Source organism: Scyliorhinus torazame, chromosome 4 (assembly GCF_047496885.1).
Source record: "Scyliorhinus torazame isolate Kashiwa2021f chromosome 4, sScyTor2.1, whole genome shotgun sequence".
Lineage (NCBI taxonomy): Eukaryota > Metazoa > Chordata > Chondrichthyes > Carcharhiniformes > Scyliorhinidae > Scyliorhinus > Scyliorhinus torazame.
Window position 1 is genome coordinate 241,586,123 of NC_092710.1, and position 21,720 is coordinate 241,607,842.

At 43.1% G+C, this 21,720-nt stretch overlaps 3 protein-coding genes across 3 annotated transcripts in view; all 3 read right to left on the reverse strand.

Annotated features, from left to right (window-relative positions):
* Nucleotides 1-21,720, reverse strand: part of LOC140410838 (4-galactosyl-N-acetylglucosaminide 3-alpha-L-fucosyltransferase 9-like) — a 48,195-nt gene that overhangs the window by 23,114 nt on the left and 3,361 nt on the right. The window lies entirely within an intron of this gene.
* LOC140410840 (4-galactosyl-N-acetylglucosaminide 3-alpha-L-fucosyltransferase 9-like) lies at nt 2,601-3,973 on the reverse strand. The gene has a single exon (XM_072499540.1). The coding sequence runs from the start codon at nt 3,943-3,945 to the stop codon at nt 2,875-2,877; it is 1,071 nt and encodes a 356-aa protein (XP_072355641.1). The 5' UTR covers nt 3,946-3,973; the 3' UTR covers nt 2,601-2,874.
* LOC140410837 (4-galactosyl-N-acetylglucosaminide 3-alpha-L-fucosyltransferase 9-like) lies at nt 10,554-18,844 on the reverse strand. Its single transcript, XM_072499532.1, has one exon. The coding sequence runs from the start codon at nt 18,827-18,829 to the stop codon at nt 17,759-17,761; it is 1,071 nt and encodes a 356-aa protein (XP_072355633.1). The 5' UTR covers nt 18,830-18,844; the 3' UTR covers nt 10,554-17,758.

Below are 21,720 nucleotides of genomic sequence, written 5' to 3' on the forward strand. Positions count from 1 at the left end.
TCCTGGGATTTTTCTGGATTGTCGAGTAACAAGGTCGCAAAGTCACAGGTTAAGACAAGAGGAGAAATCAAAGAGTGAAGATGAAGCTAAAGTGCAATTAACAGAAACGATTTTTGACCAGATGGTTGAAAAAGAACAAGAACAGGTGGAGGGTGAGGTGAATATTTTTAGTTCAGGAACATTGGCAGAGTTACAACAGAAAGATGTAGAAATAAAACGGATATATTAGAAAGCATATACGGAAGAGGAATCTGAGTGTATACCAGAGTGTTATTACCGTAAAAATGATGTCTTGATGAGAAAATGGAGACCTGTTCATATGCAGGCGGATGAAAACTGGGCAGAAGTTCATCAAGTAGTATTGCCGGTAGGGTATAGAAAGGAGGTGTTGCGAGTTGCACATGAGGTACCAGTGGGAGGTCATTTGGGAATAAGGAAAACTCAAGCTAAAATCCAGAAACATTTTTATTGGCCTGGACTACAGAAAGATGTAGTTCAATGTTGTCAATCATGTCACACATGTCAAGTGATAGGGAAACCTCAAGCAGTGATAAAATCAGCGCTCTTAATACCCATTCCAGCATTTAAGGAACCTTTTACAAGGGTCCTAATCGATTGTGTAGGACCGCTTCCTAAAACAAAAAGTGGGAATCAATATCTTTTGACTATAATGGATGTGTCTACTAGGTTTCCAGAGGCCATTCCAGTACGTAATATTACAGCTAAAAGGATTGTGGAGGAGTTGCTTGAATTCTTTACTAGATATGGACTACCCACAGACATTCAATCGGATCAAGGAACTAATTTTACTTCAAAGTTATTCAAAGTTATGGATAGCTTAGGAATAAAACAATTTAAATCAACTGCGTACCATCCAGAATCGCAGGGAGCGTTAGAAAGGTGGCATCAGACATTAAAGACAATATTGAGGGCCTATTGTCAAGATTATCCAGAGGATTGGGATAAAGTAATCCCATTTGTTTTGTTTGCAATTAGGGATGCACCTAATGAGTCTACCAAATTTAGTCCTTTTGAACTAATTTTTGGTCATGAGGTAAGAGGACCACTTAAATTGATGAAGGAAAAATTGGTGGGTGAGAAATCGGAAATTCCACTATTGGATTACGTGTCAAATTTTAGGGAACGATTAAATAGAGCAGGTGAATTGGCTAGACAACATTTGAAAATTGCACAAAATGTGATGAAACGGGTAGCGGACAAGAAATCCAAAGTTCGTAGTTTTGCCAGTGGGGATAAAGTTTTAGTGTTGATACCAGTGGTAGGGGAGACTTTAAAAGCTAGGTTTTGTGAACTGTTTCAGATTGAAAGGAAATTAAGTGAGCTGAATTATGTGGAAAAAACACCAGATAGAAGGCTCACCGAGTGTGTCATGTGAATATGCTTAAAAGGTACTTTGAAAGGGAAGGAGAGAAAAAGGAGGTTTTAATGATTCTAACTCAAAGTGACGAACCAAATCCAGGTGACTGTGATTTTGACATACCTCAAATTAAATTGGAAAATGAGAATGTTCTTAAAAATTGGGATAAATTAAGTTACCTTCCAGAGGAAAAACAAACTGACTTGAAAGAGTTATTGATATCACATGGGCAAGTTTGTAGAGATAAATTGGGAAGTACTAAAATGGCTATACATGATGTAAATGTGGGAAATGCTGTTCCTATCAAACAACATCCATATAGACTTAATCCTTTAAAATTGGCACAGGTTAACAAAGAGATTGAGAGTATGCTTAAAAATGGCATAATTGAAGTGGGTTGCAGCCAATGGCGCTCACCCATAGTGATGGTACCTAAACCAAACAGTACCCAATGGTTGTGTTTGGACTATCAAAAGGTGAATGCAGTTACAAGAATGGACTCTTATTCTATCCCACCATTGAAGGATTGCATGGAGAAAGTGGGACAATCTGCTTTTATTTCCACTTTCCAGACATGGAAAGAACATTTAAAACATCGTATGGAGTTCTTCGATCAACTTCAGGTGGCGGGTTTGGTGATGAACCTAGCCGAAAGTGAATTTGGAGAAGCCCGAATCACTTTTCTTGAGGAGTTTCCGATACCCTCAAGACAAAGGGAGGCAATGCGATCTCTTACCATGAATGAATTTGATCGAACCTTTGTGCAAAAGTTTTGTGGCGTGATTACTCCACTGATGGAGTTGCTAAAGAAACCTAAAAAATTTCAATGGACAGCGGACTTTCAACAGGCATTTGACTGCCTGAAAGCTGTGATCACCAATGCTCGTGTATTGGAGAATTGCAAGGGACTCTGTGGTCAGATTGAACGAAAGTATCTGATTCTAAAGAGAAATGCCGAGGAGTAGAGGAATGGATGGATCGTGCAGAGACTTTGTTGAAAAAGTCTATCAACCATTTTAGTTGGAGGAAGAAGAACAAAGAAAAATGGACTATATTATTATACCTGTTTGCGTGTGTTGTTTTCTTTAAATAAAAATGTATATTTAATGTGTGCATTTCTTAGTGGATGGTGCAAAAGTGAAAAATGAAACCATCTTGAAGTTGATGGGGTTTTTTTTCTTGGGGGGATGTGTCATGCGAGAGTACCTTTAAGAACTGGTTGTTTAAGCAATGTACCTTTAAGAAAACAGTGATGCCATAGAGTGGGTGGAGCTCAATGAGAGATCCAATGTTTAGTTGAGATGTTAAGTTGAGTTCATGGAATAAACAGTGTTTTATGTTTGAAAACCCACCTGTCCATAATTGTAATACCACACCTAGGGAAAAAGCCATGTGCTAGGAAAAGCAACAAATCCATTGAAGGGAGAGGTTGGTTGAACTCCATGATACATTTTGGGGTTCTGAAAACGCCTCGCCCATAACATGTGATTTTGAGTTCAGTCCCAAAACCATTTCTCCAAATTGGAACATGATCTATATTCTTGATACCGTTTTACATTCTCACACACGTGGCATGCGTGTTCACACCAGGAAAACGGATTCCTCACTGAGTAGTGTTTCCTCCATTTGAAGTAGGTCATGTACAAATCTTCATTCCCGTCCAGTTTGTGCAGGTAACCCGCAAGTTCTTTAGCTGAGTGGAAATCATCCACATGAATGAAAGAATCGGCTGGAATGTAATTTTCATAGTTTTTTCTAGATGTCCCCAGGACCACAGGCACGGTGCCAGCACGCAAAGCATTGTAGAGCTTTTCAGTTATGTAATCTTCATGTACTGAATTCTCAAAGGCAAGGTAGAATTTAGAACTAGATATGGTAGGCATCAATTTGTGATTGTCCAGACGTTTCCCGAAGGCTTGACCGTAAGTGTTGATATTAATGTATTTGCGGAATTCATTGTAGAACTTCACTCTGGCATGATTAGTGTTCCAATGGCTTACAACCCAACACACCAGATTGCTTTTCTTAGGCAGTTTAAAATCTAATGGCACTCTGTTTATTATCAGAGACCCATAAGGCGCTTTGATATCTGAATCATGACGATATGTCAAGGTCAGGTTGAAGAAATGGTCGAGTCCAGTCTTTTTTGGAGAGTGGGTAGGTGACTCCAGGTTCATCCAAACCCATTTCTGAAATGTTGGCCGAGGCTGTTTGGGCAGATTGGACAAGTCTCCACTCATGTCTCGGTGATGGAAAAGGACAGCATGAGATTTGTTATAGAGGTTTCTATCTGCAGTTAAACGGCAGTTGAACTCAGATCCACAAGAATTGAGCTCAAATTTTGCACCAAAAGGCCAAAGCCAAATGAGTACAATAGTTTCATTCTTTTCAATAACTTTCACAAGGGGCTTTTTCACACCGAGTATCGATTTGGCAGATTCCAATGGAGTATAAATCCAGTTGGTTGTTGGTTGGACATACAGCAACAACATGGCTAAAAAACAGCCCAAACAGATGGTGGATATTAACAGGATGCGAAAAATCCCTGTATTACCAATTGATGTCATAATGTCTCCTGTGAAGGGAACGATTAAGACTATTAGGATCCTGGAAGCACAGCTTCTCTTCCAATTAACTGCATCAAGATCCAGAATGTTTGAACACAGCTTTCTGAATGGAATGAGGAAGATTTAGCTTGGAGATATAAGAGAGAAGGTAAAGAGAGTGGAAGAGGAGAAAGCTTAAAATGAGAGTTCAATTTAGGAAAGAAGTGAACAAAAAGAATGAAGAAAAATGATAGTAAGAGGATCTAATCAAACACAGACAACAATGAGCATGATAATGTTGTCAACATTACAATGCACTGTGGAATAAAAGGAAAGAAAGATTTGCATTTATATTGCACCTTTCATAGAGCCATAGGATAGAATTGAAGGTAGATGATGGGGTTACTGCACATCAACTGGACAACGGCCTTCCCTGTGATCAAGGAAACTGGGGCAGAAATTCTGCCTCCTTTAATGCTCTTGGCCAATCAGAGGCGATCAGCTGAGTTTGCTTGGCAGGGCCCCCAGCTAATGTGCAATGAGGCAGGATTAATTAATGGGCTCATAATTTTCAGTCATCATACATGACTGAATTTTGCACTCATTTTGAATAAGCAAGGTGTAGATCTAAGACTGGTGTTTTAAATTTAAATAAAGGGTACGAAGACAGAGCTGGGCAACGTGAACTGGGAACGTTTGGCTGAGCGATAGATGAGTTGAGATGCAGTGGCAGATATTTAAGGAGATATATCATAACACTCAACAAAGATGCATTCCAGTTCAAAAGAATTATTTGAGGAGAAGGATGCGTCATCCATGGAAGTGAGGAAGTTAAAGATAGCAGGGAATTGAAAGAAAACGCATATAATTTTGCTAAGATTAGTGGCAAGTCAGAGGATTGGACAGATATAAGTAAAACAAAGAATGACTGGAAAAGTAATAAGAGAGTAAGCAAGCTAGAAATATTAAAATAAGCATACAGAGTTCCTACAGATATTTGAAAAGAAAAATGGTCGCTAAGGTGGGTGTTTGTCCTCTGGGGGGTGGGCGAGTCTGGTGATTAGTAATGAGAAATATGGAAATGGAAGAAGCACTGGATAGATGTTTTGTGTCTGTCTTCTTTGTAGAAGACACAAATAACATCCCAGAAATAATTGTAAAGCAAGAAGTTGAAAAAGGGAGGAATTGAAATCAATTCGTATCAGGAAAAGGGTACTGAGAAAAATGTTAAAAGCAAAGCTGACAAGTCCCTGGTTCTGATAGACTTCAACCTAGGGTCTTAAAATAAGTGGTTGCAGAGATAGTAATTTTTACAAAATTCCCTAGATTATAAAAATCTCCCATCTGCTTGGAAGTTTGCAAATGTAAATCTATTATTCAAGAAAGAAGGGAGACAGAAAGAGGAAATTACAGGCCAATTAGTCGAACATCGGCCAGAGGGAAAATGCTAGAATCCATTATTTAGGAGCTTATCTATGGTGATTGTCCCTTCAAGGGCAACACAGCAGAGTAAGGGTCACATGGCCTGTGTGACCAATCGGGACTTAGTGTTTGGAATCCATGGTGAGAAAGGTTCTTCGGCAAAGCAACATTTTGGGAGCTTGCTATAGCCATGAGACTGCTGTCCAATTCTCATTTATAAACACCTTTTGTGTTCACAAATGACATCTGTGAAAGTGCACCTTTACATCTGGTGACGAGGATAAATTATCCTGACACTACCTCTGACCCAACACCTGTGAGTAATATGTTTCAATCGAAGTCTAAGAAAATAAAGTACTCACCAGAATAAACCTATTTGACACCTCCATGGAGGACTGGACACAATAAGTTGAGTGCCTTGGATATGATTTCCAAGCAAACAAAGTGGAGAGGAGATGAAACACAAAGTAATTCTCCTTGTGGAACTCAGGCCTAAAACCTTATTTGCAGTCTTACAGCCCCAAGTGAGACCGACTCCAGATAATTTAGTGAGCTCATGGATTTAATAAATGTTCAATTGCACCCTCAACCATCAATCATATTCCAGAGATTCAAATTGAATTTGAGGGCGGGAGCCGCAAGTGACTTGATCACAACTTACATTGTTAGACTGAAGCAATCATGGAGTATTGTGATTTTGGAGCCAACCTAAACAACATGTTATGGGACAGGTTCATCTGTGGCATGAACAACATCATTCAACACAGATTGCTTCCAGAGGCCAAGGTAAATTTGAAACGAGCAATGGAGATAGTGATGGCCGTGGAAAGTGCTGAAAAAGGTGCATAAGACCTGCAGAGCGCATTAAATGGTGTTGTTCACCAGTTAGGGAAGGAACCTATAGGACACCATGGCACCAAAACCACTGAAATCGCTGTGAAGCAGGAAACAATCTCAGCTACAAACTACAGAATAGGCAATCAATCTGTAATGCTTAAAATGGAATATTAACAATAATGAGTTAACCACACTCCTGAATCATGTGAGTTTAAGGAGACAATCGGCGAAATTCTCCCCGAATGGCGCGTTGTCCGCCGACTGGCGCCAAAAACGGCGCCAATCAGATGGGCATCGCGCCGGCCCAAAGGTGCAGAATGCTCCGCATCTTTGGGGGCCAAACCCCAACATTGAGGGGCTAGGCCGACGCCGGAGGGATTTCCGCCCCGCCAGCTGGCGGAAATGGCGTTTGTTGCCCCGCCAGCTGCCGCGGAAATGCGGCGCATGCGCGGGAGCGTCAGCGGCCGCTGACAGTTTCCCGGCGCATGCGCGGGAGCATCAGCGGGCGCCAACAGTTTCCCACGCATGCGCAGTGGGGAGAGTCACTTCCTCCTCCGCCATGGTGGAGGCCGTGGCGGAGGCGGAAGGGAAAGAGTGCCCCCACGGCACAGGCCTGCCCGCGGATCGGTGGGCCCCGATCGCGGGCCAGGCCACCGTGGGGGCACCCCCCCGGGGTCAGATCACCTCACGCCCCCCCCCTGGACCCCGGAGCCCGCCCACGCCGCCTGGTCCCGCCGATAAATACCAGGTTTAATTTACGCCGGTGGGACAGGCAATTTCTGGGCGGGACTTCAGCCCATCCGGGCCGGAGAATTGAGCGGGGGTCCCGCCAACCGGCGCGGCCCGATTCCCGCCCCCGCCCAATGTCCGGTACCGGAGACTTCGGCGGGGGCGGGGGCGGGATTCACGGCGGCCAACGGCCATTCTCCGACCCGGCGGGGGGTCGGAGAATGACGCCCAATGTTTTTATTGTCACAAGAGGAATGCAGTCAAGGTCAGCAACTAATTGATCAATCATGATGTTACAAAAATACATTGTGAAAGAGCTTAGCACCAGTGATTCTGCTATTCACTCTCTGTTTAATCTAAAGGCAGGCAAGTTGGGTCCTATTGCTGTAATGCTCTGGGTAAATGGGAGGCCTAAACAGCTGGCTTGTAATGCAGAACAAGGCCAGCAGCACGGGTTCAATTCCCATACCGGACTCCCTGAACAGGGGCTGGAATGTGGTGACTAGGGGCTTTTCACAGTAACTTCATTGAAGCCTACTTTTTTAAAAATCAATTTAGAGTACCCAATTAATTTTTTCCAATTAAGGGACAATTTTGCATGGCCAATCCACCTAGCCTGCACATCTTTGGGTTGTCGGGGCGAAACTCATGCAAACACGGGGAGAATGTGCAAATTCCACACGGACAGTGACCCAGAGTCGGGATCGAACCTGGGACCTCGGCGCTGTGAGGCTGCAGGGCTAACCCACTGCGCCACCGTGCTGCCATTGAAGCCTACTTGTGACAATAAGCAATTATTATTATTATTATTAAGATGGAAGTGGATCCGGGCCATTAGTCACTATGATGGATGAGAATTCATTTCAGTACCTAAGTGAAGGAGTCCAACCATTGAACTTCAAGAGCACTTAGAGACTTATATGGGAGAAGCAATAAAAATAAAAGGCATTACAATGGTACTTGTAAGCTATGGACAACAGTCTACCCAACTCCCAGTGACAACAGTGATGGGTGAAGGACCAAGCCTTCTCAGCCGCGATCGGCTCAAAGAAATCAAGTTGAATTGGGCTGAGAGTTTTCAAGTGTGGGAAGGGGGACTGCCCAAACCGAAAAGAAAATACGGGAACGTCTTCTGTGATAAGGGCTACAAGCTAAAGTTTATGTGGATTCAGGGGCGACAGATCAATTATTTAGGGTAAGACCGGTACCTGGGCTGGATTCTCTGTGACATCATGCCGAAATCGCGAAACGCGATCGGCTGGAGAATCGGCTCCGATGCCAAAATCGGATCCAGAAATACAGTACACATCTCATTATCAGCCCTGACGACCGATTCTCCGGGGCCTCAGCGATTCTGCGCCCCAGATGGGCTGATTTCCCGACAGCGTGTTTCTAATGAGCTGTACAAAATTGTGAAGCCACCGTGCTGGCTGAGGCAACTGCGAGAGGAGGTAGGAGTTGGTGTGGGGAGCACTGCGGCCTCCCGTTTCGGACACTGGCTGTGCTTTCTGCAGGGGTATTTGCTACTCAATTTCCCGCTGACTATTTGGGGGCCTGTAGTACAGTCCTATCAAGGTGATCTCTCCCTTATTTTTCAGTTCCACCCATAGAGACTCAGTGGGCGAACCCTCGGATACATCCCCTCTAAGAACTGCCGTGATGTTCTCCCTAAACAAAAACGCCACTCCCCCTCCTCTCTTACCTCCTGTTCTATCCTTTCTATAGCATCTGTACCCCAGAACATTGAGCTGCCAGTCCTGCCCCTCCCTTAGCCATGTTTCAGTCATAGCTATAATATCCCAGTCCCATGTGCCCATCCATGCCCTGAGTTCATCCGCTTTGCCCGTCAGGCCCCTTGCATTGAAATAAATGCAGTTTAATGTAGACTTTCCTTGCTCTCTGCCCTGCTTTCTCTGGTCATGCTTTACACACTCTCCCTTCCTGCCTTTTGTTTCCGTCCCCACTGACTTCCTACATCGGTTCCCATCCCCCTGCCAAATTAGTTTAAACCCTCCCCAACTGCACTAGCAAACACACCCCCGAGAACATTGGTTCCGGTCCCACCGAGATGCAGACCGTCCGATTTGTACAGGTCCCACCTCCCCCAGAACTGGTCCCAATGTCCCAGGAATTTGAAACCCTCCCTCTTGCACCATCTCTCAAGCCACGTATTCATCCTAGCTATCCTGTCATTCCTACTCTGACTATCACGTGGCACTGGTAGCAATCCTGAGATTACTACCTTTGAGGTCCTACTTTTTAGTTTAACTCCTAACTCCCTAAATTCAGCTTGTAGGACCTCATCCCATTTTCTACCTATATCGTTGGTGCTTATATGCACCACGACAGCTGGCTGTTCACCCTCCCCCTCCAGAATGCCCTGCAGCCGCTCCGAGACATCCTTGACCCTTGCACCAGGGAGGCAACATACCAACCTGGATTCTCGTTTGCGTCCGCAGAAATGCCTGTCTATTCCCCTTACAATTGAATCCCCTATCACTATAGCTCTGCCACTCTTTTTCCCGCCCTTCTGTGCAGCAGAGCCAGCCACGTTGCCATGAACCTGGCTGCTGCCACCTTCCCCTGGTGAGCCATCTCCCCCAACAGTTTCCAAAACGGTAAATCTGCTTTGGAGGGAGATGACCGCAGGGGATCCCTGCACTGCCTTCCTACTCTTCCTCTGTCTGTTGGTCACCCATTCCCTATCTGCCTCAGTAATTTTAATCTGCGGTGTGACCAACTCACTGAATGTGCTATCCACAACTTCCTCAGCATCGCGGATGCTCCAAAGTGAATCCATCCGCAGCTCCAGAGCCGTCAAGCGGTCTAACAGGAGCTGCAGTTGGACACACTTCTTGCAGATGAAGGAGTCAGGGACACCAGAAGGTTCCCTGACTTGCCACATCTCACAAGAGGAGCATGACACGGGTCTGAGCTCTCCTGCCATGACTTAAACCTGAAGTTAAATTTGAACTACACTACACAGCTAAGAGAAAGTCAAAGAGAGAAAAATCACTTACTAGTCACAAGCCAATCGCTTACCTGCTGGCTGTGATGTAATTGCTCCCGAGACTCCCTCACAGGTCTGCTTCTCTGCACCTCCTTAAGATGAGCACCAAATTCCCTTCACTAGTTAATTAATTTACTTAATTAATTGGATTTTTTTTTTTTTTTTTTTGGAAACTCAACTCCAAACACCAAACTCCAAAAAACACAGCCCTCACTCACCTCTTACCCGAACTCAGCCTTACCCAAACTCAGATACACTCTGTTTGCTTCCAGCACTCCGTTTCTAAAGGCTCGTCAGCCAAACCTTTTGTATCCTTCCTGATTTACACTCAGCCAATAGGCCTGCTCCCGGAACTGAACTCCCGAAACTAACAGCTGACCTGCAAGGTAAGGAAGCTGTTAAACAGTTAAAAAATGGGGGGGAGGCACCGGAGTGGCAGCCGGGAGAGTAGGGGAGATTTTTGAGAGGGGTGTAAGGATGTTGTGGCTGTTTGCTGTTGCCGCGGTTGGTTTTGGTTTTTCTTCTTTCTTATGTATATATTTGAAAATGCTTCCAATAAAATATTTAAAGATAAAAGACTGTGAAAAGATCGATTCACTCCAGGCATGATTCCATGAAGAAATCAGGTTAGTCATTTTTAAAACAAAACTTTATTGTGAATAACAATATTAAACCTGTTTAACTTCAAACCCGAAAAGAACAGCCACACCCGTACACCTTAAAATTACGATTCAATTTCCCATCAAAAAACAAGATCATACACATGCAGCTCTAAATATAGCTTAAACATGCAGGCCTTAAAGTGATACATGTCTCACAGTGCACATTCTGAGAATCTCTTCTTACTCTATCTGAAGGTCTTCAAATGGCTGCTTCACTTGATTTGTTTCAGTCTTTCCCTTGTCTCCGGAGAAGGCTGCTCTGTTTTTAAAGTAGTATCTTACTTGGAAAAGGAGTATGGACTCGGAGTCAAGCATATGGGAACTCAATTTCTCTTTTCTCAAACTCATTGCGTTTCTGCCTCAACCTGTGGTCCCAAAAAAAGCAAGAGTTGCCAGATCAGAGATCAGGGACGATCGGCTGGAGAATCAATGTTACCGATGAAATCGGGAGTGGCGCCGCTAAGCGGCATACTCTAGGAGTACGCCGCTGTCATAATATCCACGCATGTATATAATGAAGTGCGGACAGGCAGTGATTGACACACAGGATGACCAGTAAGCACACAGCACAGTGCAGCCAATCACCAGACAGGACACCACCACTATAAAGCCAGAGGGCACTAGGTTTCCCGCTCTCTCTGGACCCAACCACTGAGACAGTCCGAGTCCACGAGCTAGCACAGTGCAAACACCATGTGGTAGCTAGTGAGTCTGGTCAGGCTAGTACAAGGTCTCCAGTCAGTTCAGTATAGTGTTGACCCACAGTTAAATATGTATGTTAGTTCTATCGGTCAATAAAACCGTGTTGGATCTTCTACAGTGTAGAGGTCTGTTACTTGCATCGCTGCATCAACTGTAGTCCACACCGAACTGACCTGCCTAACACATCAGCCGCGTGCCGTATCGACAGTTTCAGGATGTTGCCTGAGGCCCTCCCCATAAAGCTCCGCCCCCCCCAACCGGCCGAGTTCCCGATGGCGTCGGTCACGTGTGCTATCATTTGTCGGGAACTCGGCCTGGCGGCTGTGGACTCAGTCCAGCCCGTCACAGTCGGGGAAGGGCCAATCCGCGGGCAGGGAGGACTTTGGCAGGGGCTGGGGGCACTGTTGGGGGGTGGTCCGGGGCTCGCGAGCCGGCCAAATGGGAAGGCACTATTTTACAGGCCGGGACCACGCGCGGCCGGCGCTATGTTTCTCGGCGCGGCCACTGTAGACCGCCACCGTGCGCATGCGTGGCCATGGATCCGGCAATTATCCGTGCCGTATCGGCAGTTAGGTCCGGGTGGTCTGCGCTGCCTTCCTGCTAGCCCCCAGCCAGATGGAGAATCGGTGGCTGTTTACGTCAAATTTTTGGTCGTAAAACGCCACCGTTCTCACGCCAGCATCAAGACATAGCTTGAAAATCAGAGAATCCAGCCCCAGACCTCACTTCCAAAAGCCTTTCTCCAGCCACTGTCTCTCTTCACAGCTTCTCACAATATCGCTCAGTGCCTCTCCCCCCACAGCTGTTAAAAAATGTCCCTGAGCTCTCTTAGCTCCTCCCATCACTGACCTCCTCTGCCAGTGTTTAACCCTTAAATTGTCCACTATATTCATAACCCAATTTCTTACAATCGTCCAGTCATCACACCGACGAAGGAAAGAGAGAGGGAGAGTGCGCCTCCATTTTGAGGCTCCCTCGCAGCAACTTTACAAAATCTGAAATAAACAGTCACAGCTGTTGGAATGTCATTGTGGAGGGGAGACCCTGAAATTGGGCATGATGTCCACAAACCAGGGCACTGGCTGGTGGCACAAAATTATGCAAATGCCTACCAGCATTTCTGCTCACATATCAGGGAGGAAATTCTGCTGCATCTCCATTCATATTCCAAAAGGAGAAGATGTAGTTGAGGAGAAGGAGGGGGTCTAAGGTAAACCCTTTGGGGTTTCTTGAGGTGATATTGCATGGGTTCATAGAGACGCCACACAGAATGGCAATATGTGTTTCAGACCACCTTCATAGATAATTCCAAGTGAAAGATTGTCTCGAATAGGGCACTATAACTTTAATATATCTGATCAGCTATAAAATCTGTTTCAGGACACTTTCTCGATAATTTCTAATACAGTTTATCTTTTTCTAAAATGTTTTTAAAAGTGGCAATAGCAGGGGAAAGACAGTGTGATTTTTTTCCTAAATAAAATCATTCACCTTGGAAAGCCATTATTTTCCAGCACAGGTCAATTTAAGACGAGAAATTGATGCTCGGAATCCAACTACTGCAGTTTCAGAAGCATCATGAATTCTCACATCACCAGGGAAGATGTAAGGTTGTCGAGTTACTATTGCTTAAACAAATGAATTAATCAAAAATATTTTCTTTTGGAGAAAGAAGTCAATTGAATTTGATAGAAATTGCTCATGATCCGTGATATTTACCAGTGATGTGAGTCATCCGAGAGTGCCTTTAAGAACTGGATGTTTAAGCAATGTACCTTTAAGAAAACAGTGATGTCATAGAGTGGGTAGAGCTCAGGTCAGCCATTTTGCAGTTTGATTTTGCAGTTTGGTTTCAGTTTTGAAAAGTGCCTGGCTGGTTTTGCTGTGAGCTGATTAAAAGGAGAAAGCCAGTTTGAGACAGCAGCTTGAGAAGTTCTGGTTTGGAAAAGAGCTGGGTGTGTGTCTGTGTTTTGCAGTGAGCTGGATTTCTGCCATGAAAGACTATGCCTGGATCATTTGGGTGATTTAAAGTAAAGCCTTTAACCTGATGTGATTTTGTTTAAAGGTGTTAAGTCTCTTGGAAGTTTGAAGGAACATTTTAAGGAATTATTTACTGTTGCAATATTTTCTGAGTTATCTTTGAAGTAAGGGGAGTTAAGAGATCCAATGTTTATTTAAGATATTAAGTTGAGTTCATGGAATAAACAGTGTTTTGTGTTTGAAAACCCACCTGTCCATAATTGTAATACCACACCTAGGGAACAAGCCGTGTGCTAGGAAAAGCAACAAATCCATTAAAGGGAGAGGTTGGTTGAACTCCATGATACATTTGTGGTTCTGAAAAAGCCTCGCCCATAACAATTGGGGGCTCGAGGGGAATAAAAGTCTATCTATTGGATTGGCTTTTGTGAACTTAAAGACAGTGAAGGATTGTTGCTTTTCCGGTGTGGTATTTTAGTTTAAATGGGGAGAGTGTTGTGAACAATGGCTCTTTCAGAGGCTCAGACATTTTTGGGGGTGGTGAATGTTACACGTTACCTTACGGACAGAAATGAAAAACAGACTGTTAGATTTGGCAAGAATATTCGCATTTTGTCAGGTAATGTTAACTGCAAAAGATAAGGTAATTATGGCGGTGGTTAAGCATTTAAAGTTGCCTGAGATAGAGTTTGACTAATTGAAAATGGCAAAAATTCAGTTGCAAATTAATCAAATGGAACATGAGAAAGAATTAAAGTGGCTGGCATACGAGATTGAGAGAGAGGAAAAAGAAAGAGAAGAGAGGACAAAGAAAAAGAGAGAGAAGAAAGGATAAAAGAAAGAATAGCCCTAGCAAAACTAAAAGAAAAAGAAAGGGAGATACAGATCAGGGAAAAAGATAAAGAGAGGGAGTTTGAACTTCAGAAAATGGCCATGAAACATAACAATCAGTTAAAATTGGCAGACGTAAAGGGAAACGTACAGTTGGATGATAGTGATGAGGATAGTGAAAAAGAGTGTCATAGTCGAAGGCTTGGTGGGAATCTATTTAAATATGTCCAAGCATTGCCAAGGTTTGACGAGAAGGAAGTGGAAGCCTTTTTCATTTCATTTGAGAAGGTAGCTAAGCAAATGAAATGGCCACTGGACATGTGGGTGTTACTGATTCAAACAAAGCTGGTAGGTAGAGCTAGTGAAGTGTTTGCATCACTATGGGAGGAAGTATCTGGAAAGTATGAGGAGGTGAAGAAATCCATCTTAAGTGCATATGAGCGAGTGCCTGAAGCAGGTAAAGAAGTCACAATTTTAAGAGATACATGGGCTAGTCAATCTTTAATGGTAATGATGAGGAATTATGTAGTTTGCGAAGAATGGTGCCAGAAAAGGTGGTGACATGTGGAATTCAGGGTGAGAGGAGTAGTGTTCCATTATATAAGATAATGTTGGAAAGTCCAGTGAAGAGTGGTGAAGTGGTAGTAGGAGTAATAGATAAACTGTATTCCTGGACAAGATAGTTTATTTTGGGTGATGATATAGCTGGATCGCAGGTGGGAGTGATGCCTACTGTGGTTAATCAGCCATTGGAAAATCAGTCAACTGAAGGGTTGAAGGACGAATATCCTGGGATTTTTCTGGATTGTCGAGTAACAAGGTCGCAAAGTCACAGGTTAAGACAAGAGGAGAAATCAAAGAGTGAAGATGAAGCTAAAGTGCAATTAACAGAAACGATTTTTGACCAGATGGTTGAAAAAGAACAAGAACAGGTGGAGGGTGAGGTGAATATTTTTAGTTCAGGAACATTGGCAGAGTTACAACAGAAAGATGTAGAAATAAAACGGATATATTAGAAAGCATATACGGAAGAGGAATCTGAGAGTATACCAGAGTGTTATTACCGTAAAAATGATGTCTTGATGAGAAAATGGAGACCTGTTCATATGCAGGCGGATGAAAACTGGGCAGAAGTTCATCAAGTAGTATTGCCGGTAGGGTATAGAAAGGAGGTGTTGCGAGTTGCACATGAGGTACCAGTGGGAGGTCATTTGGGAATAAGGAAAACTCAAGCTAAAATCCAGAAACATTTTTATTGGCCTGGACTACAGAAAGATGTAGTTCAATGTTGTCAATCATGTCACACATGTCAAGTGATAGGGAAACCTCAAGCAGTGATAAAATCAGCGCTCTTAATACCCATTCCAGCATTTAAGGAACCTTTTACAAGGGTCCTAATCGATTGTGTAGGACCGCTTCCTAAAACAAAAAGTGGGAATCAATATCTTTTGACTATAATGAATGTGTCTACTAGGTTTCCAGAGGCCATTCCAGTACGTAATATTACAGCTAAAAGGATTGTGGAGGAGTTGCTTGAATTCTTTACTAGATATGGACTACCCACAGACATTCAATCGGATCAAGGAACTAATTTTACTTCAAAGTTATTCAAAGTTATGGATAGCTTAGGAATAAAACAATTTAAATCAACTGCGTACCATCCAGAATCGCAGGGAGCGTTAGAAAGGTGGCATCAGACATTAAAGACAATATTGAGGGCCTATTGTCAAGATTATCCAGAGGATTGGGATAAAGTAATCCCATTTGTTTTGTTTGCAATTAGGGATGCACCTAATGAGTCTACCAAATTTAGTCCTTTTGAACTAATTTTTGGTCATGAGGTAAGAGGACCACTTAAATTGATGAAGGAAAAATTGGTGGGTGAGAAATCGGAAATTCCACTATTGGATTACGTGTCAAATTTTAGGGAACGATTAAATAGAGCAGGTGAATTGGCTAGACAACATTTGAAAATTGCACAAAATGTGATGAAACGGGTAGCGGACAAGAAATCCAAAGTTCGTAGTTTTGCCAGTGGGGATAAAGTTTTAGTGTTGATACCAGTGGTAGGGGAGACTTTAAAAGCTAGGTTTTGTGAACTGTTTCAGATTGAAAGGAAATTAAGTGAGCTGAATTATGTGGAAAAAACACCAGATAGAAGGCTCACCGAGTGTGTCATGTGAATATGCTTAAAAGGTACTTTGAAAGGGAAGGAGAGAAAAAGGAGGTTTTAATGATTCTAACTCAAAGTGACGAACCAAATCCAGGTGACTGTGATTTTGACATACCTCAAATTAAATTGGAAAATGAGAATGTTCTTAAAAATTGGGATAAATTAAGTTACCTTCCAGAGGAAAAACAAACTGACTTGAAAGAGTTATTGATATCACATGGGCAAGTTTGTAGAGATAAATTGGGAAGTACTAAAATGGCTATACATGATGTAAATGTGGGAAATGCTGTTCCTATCAAACAACATCCATATAGACTTAATCCTTTAAAATTGGCACAGGTTAACAAAGAGATTGAGAGTCTGCTTAAAAATGGCATAATTGAAGTGGGTTGCAGCCAATGGCGCTCACCCATAGTGATGGTACCTAAACCAAACAGTACCCAATGGTTGTGTTTGGACTATCAAAAGGTGAATGCAGTTACAAGAATGGACTCTTATTCTATCCCACCATTGAAGGATTGCATGGAGAAAGTGGGACAATCTGCTTTTATTTCCACTTTCCAGACATGGAAAGAACATTTAAAACATCGTATGGAGTTCTTCGATCAACTTCAGGTGGCGGGTTTGGTGATGAACCTAGCCGAAAGTGAATTTGGAGAAGCCCGAATCACTTTTCTTGAGGAGTTTCCGATACCCTCAAGACAAAGGGAGGCAATGCGATCTCTTACCATGAATGAATTTGATCGAACCTTTGTGCAAATGTTTTGTGGCGTGATTACTCCACTGATGGAGTTGCTAAAGAAACCTAAAAAATTTCAATGGACAGCGGACTTTCAACAGGCATTTGACTGCCTGAAAGCTGTGATCACCAATGCTCGTGTATTGGAGAATTGCAAGGGACTCTGTGGTCAGATTGAACGAAAGTATCTGATTCTAAAGAGAAATGCCGAGGAGTAGAGGAATGGATGGATCGTGCAGAGACTTTGTTGAAAAAGTCTATCAACCATTTTAGTTGGAGGAAGAAGAACAAAGAAAAATGGACTATATTATTATACCTGTTTGCGTGTGTTGTTTTCTTTAAATAAAAATGTATATTTAATGTGTGCATTTCTTAGTGGATGGTGCAAAAGTGAAAAATGAAACCATCTTGAAGTTGATGGGGTTTTTTTTCTTGGGGGGATGTGTCATGCGAGAGTACCTTTAAGAACTGGTTGTTTAAGCAATGTACCTTTAAGAAAACAGTGATGCCATAGAGTGGGTGGAGCTCAATGAGAGATCCAATGTTTAGTTGAGATGTTAAGTTGAGTTCATGGAATAAACAGTGTTTTATGTTTGAAAACCCACCTGTCCATAATTGTAATACCACACCTAGGGAAAAAGCCATGTGCTAGGAAAAGCAACAAATCCATTGAAGGGAGAGGTTGGTTGAACTCCATGATACATTTTGGGGTTCTGAAAACGCCTCGCCCATAACATGTGATTTTGAGTTCAGTCCCAAAACCATTTCTCCAAATTGGAACATGATCTATATTCTTGATACCGTTTTACATTCTCACACACGTGGCATGCGTGTTCACACCAGGAAAACGGATTCCTCACTGAGTAGTGTTTCCTCCATTTGAAGTAGGTCATGTACAAATCTTCATTCCCGTCCAGTTTGTGCAGGTAACCCGCAAGTTCTTTAGCTGAGTGGAAATCATCCACATGAATGAAAGAATCGGCTGGAATGTAATTTTCATAGTTTTTTCTAGATGTCCCCAGGACCACAGGCACGGTGCCAGCACGCAAAGCATTGTAGAGCTTTTCAGTTATGTAATCTTCATGTACTGAATTCTCAAAGGCAAGGTAGAATTTAGAACTAGATATGGTAGGCATCAATTTGTGATTGTCCAGACGTTTCCCGAAGGCTTGACCGTAAGTGTTGATATTAATGTATTTGCGGAATTCATTGTAGAACTTCACTCTGGCATGATTAGTGTTCCAATGGCTTACAACCCAACACACCAGATTGCTTTTCTTAGGCAGTTTAAAATCTAATGGCACTCTGTTTATTATCAGAGACCCATAAGGCGCTTTGATATCTGAATCATGACGATATGTCAAGGTCAGGTTGAAGAAATGGTCGAGTCCAGTCTTTTTTGGAGAGTGGGTAGGTGACTCCAGGTTCATCCAAACCCATTTCTGAAATGTTGGCCGAGGCTGTTTGGGCAGATTGGACAAGTCTCTACTCATGTCTCGGTGATGGAAAAGGACAGCATGAGATTTGTTATAGAGGTTTCTATCTGCAGTTAAACGGCAGTTGAACTCAGATCCACAAGAATTGAGCTCAAATTTTGCACCAAAAGGCCAAAGCCAAATGAGTACAATAGTTTCATTCTTTTCAATAACTTTCACAAGGGGCTTTTTCACACCGAGTATCGATTTGGCAGATTCCAATGGAGTATAAATCCAGTTGGTTGTTGGTTGGACATACAGCAACAACATGGCTAAAAAACAGCCCAAACAGATGGTGGATATTAACAGGATGCGAAAAATGCCTGTATTACCAATTGATGTCATAATGTCTCCTGTGAAGGGAAAGATTAAGACTATTAGGATCCTGGAAGCACAGCTTCTCTTCCAATTAACTGCATCAAGATCCAGAATGTTTGAACACAGCTTTCTGAATGGAATGAGGAAGATTTAGCTTGGAGATATAAGAGAGAAGGTAAAGAGAGTGGAAGAGGAGAAAGCTTAAAATGAGAGTTCAATTTAGGAAAGAAGTGAACAAAAAGAATGAAGAAAAATGATAGTAAGAGGATCTAATCAAACACAGACAACAATGAGCATGATAATGTTGTCAACATTACAATGCACTGTGGAATAAAAGGAAAGAAAGATTTGCATTTATATTGCACCTTTCATAGAGCCATAGGATAGAATTGAAGGTAGATGATGGGGTTACTGCACATCAACTGGACAACGGCCTTCCCTGTGATCAAGGAAACTGGGGCAGAAATTCTGCCTCCTTTAATGCTCTTGGCCAATCAGAGGCGATCAGCTGAGTTTGCTTGGCAGGGCCCCCAGCTAATGTGCAATGAGGCAGGATTAATTAATGGGCTCATAATTTTCAGTCATCATACATGACTGAATTTTGCACTCATTTTGAATAAGCAAGGTGTAGATCTAAGACTGGTGTTTTAAATTTAAATAAAGGGTACGAAGACAGAGCTGGGCAACGTGAACTGGGAACGTTTGGCTGAGCGATAGATGAGTTGAGATGCAGTGGCAGATATTTAAGGAGATATGTCATAACACTCAACAAAGATGCATTCCAGTTCAAAAGAATTATTTGAGGAGAAGGATGCGTCATCCATGGAAGTGAGGAAGTTAAAGATAGCAGGGAATTGAAAGAAAACGCATATAATTTTGCTAAGATTAGTGGCAAGTCAGAGGATTGGACAGATATAAGTAAAACAAAGAATGACTGGAAAAGTAATAAGAGAGTAAGCAAGCTAGAAATATTAAAATAAGCATACAGAGTTCCTACAGATATTTGAAAAGAAAAATGGTCGCTAAGGTGGGTGTTTGTCCTCTGGGGGGTGGGCGAGTCTGGTGATTAGTAATGAGAAATATGGAAATGGAAGAAGCACTGGATAGATGTTTTGTGTCTGTCTTCTTTGTAGAAGACACAAATAACATCCCAGAAATAATTGTAAAGCAAGAAGTTGAAAAAGGGAGGAATTGAAATCAATTCGTATCAGGAAAAGGGTACTGAGAAAAATGTTAAAAGCAAAGCTGACAAGTCCCTGGTTCTGATAGACTTCAACCTAGGGTCTTAAAATAAGTGGTTGCAGAGATAGTAATTTTTCCAAAATTCCCTAGATTATAAAAATCTCCCATCTGCTTGGAAGTTTGCAAATGTAAATCTATTATTCAAGAAAGAAGGGAGACAGAAAGAGGAAATTACAGGCCAATTAGTCGAACATCGGCCAGAGGGAAAATGCTAGAATCCATTATTTAGGAGCTTATCTATGGTGATTGTCCCTTCAAGGGCAACACAGCAGAGTAAGGGTCACATGGCCTGTGTGACCAATCGGGACTTAGTGTTTGGAATCCATGGTGAGAAAGGTTCTTCGGCAAAGCAACATTTTGGGAGCTTGCTATAGCCATGAGACTGCTGTCCAATTCTCATTTATAAACACCTTTTGTGTTCACAAATGACATCTGTGAAAGTGCACCTTTACATCTGGTGACGAGGATAAATTATCCTGACACTACCTCTGACCCAACACCTGTGAGTAATATGTTTCAATCGAAGTCTAAGAAAATAAAGTACTCACCAGAATAAACCTATTTGACACCTCCATGGAGGACTGGACACAATAAGTTGAGCGCCTTGGATATGATTTCCAAGCAAACAAAGTGGAGAGGAGATGAAACACAAAGTAATTCTCCTTGTGGAACTCAGGCCTAAAACCTTATTTGCAGTCTTACAGCCCCAAGTGAGACCGACTCCAGATAATTTAGTGAGCTCATGGATTCAATAAATGTTCAATTGCACCCTCAACCATCAATCATACTCCAGAGATTCAAATTGAATTTGAGGGCGGGAGCCGCAAGTGACTTGATCACAACTTACATTGTTAGACTGAAGCAATCATGGAGTATTGTGATTTTGGAGCCAACCTAAACAACATGTTATGGGACAGGTTCATCTGTGGCATGAACAACATCATTCAACACAGATTGCTTCCAGAGGCCAAGGCAAATTTGAAACGAGCAATGGAGATAGTGATGGCCGTGGAAAGTGCTGAAAAAGGTGCATAAGACCTGCAGAGCGCATTAAATGGTGTTGTTCACCAGTTAGGGAAGGAACCTATAGGACACCATGGCACCAAAACCACTGAAATCGCTGTGAAGCAGGAAACAATCTCAGCTACAAGCTACAGAATAGGCAATCAATCTGTAATGCTTAAAATGGAATATTAACAATAATGAGTTAACCACACTCCTGAATCATGTGAGTTTAAGGAGACAATCGGCGAAATTCTCCCCAAACGGCGCGATGTCCGCCGACTGGCGCCAAAAACGGCGCCAATCAGATGGGCATCGCGCCGGCCCAAAGGTGCAGAATGCTCCGCATCTTTGGGGGCCAAACCCCAACATTGAGGGGCTAGGCCGGCGCCGGAGGGATTTCCGCCCCGCCAGCTGGCGGAAATGGCGTTTGTTGCCCCGCCAGCTGCCGCGGAAATGCGGCGCATGCGCGGGAGCGTCAGCGGCCGCTGACAGTTTCACGGCGCATGCGCGGGAGCATCAGCGGGCGCCGACAGTTTCCCACGCATGCGCAGTGGGGTGAGTCACTTCCTCCTCCGCCATGGTGGAGGCCGTGGCGGAGGCGGAAGGGAAAGAGTGCCCCCACGGCACAGGCCTGCCCGCGGATCGGTGGGCCCCGATCGCAGCCAGGCCAC

Coding starts and splice junctions, on each gene's coding strand:
- LOC140410837 (XM_072499532.1), bottom strand. CDS start 18,829: ATGACATCAATTGGTAATACAGGCATTTTTCGCATCCTGTTAATATCC.
- LOC140410840 (XM_072499540.1), bottom strand. CDS start 3,945: ATGACATCAATTGGTAATACAGGGATTTTTCGCATCCTGTTAATATCC.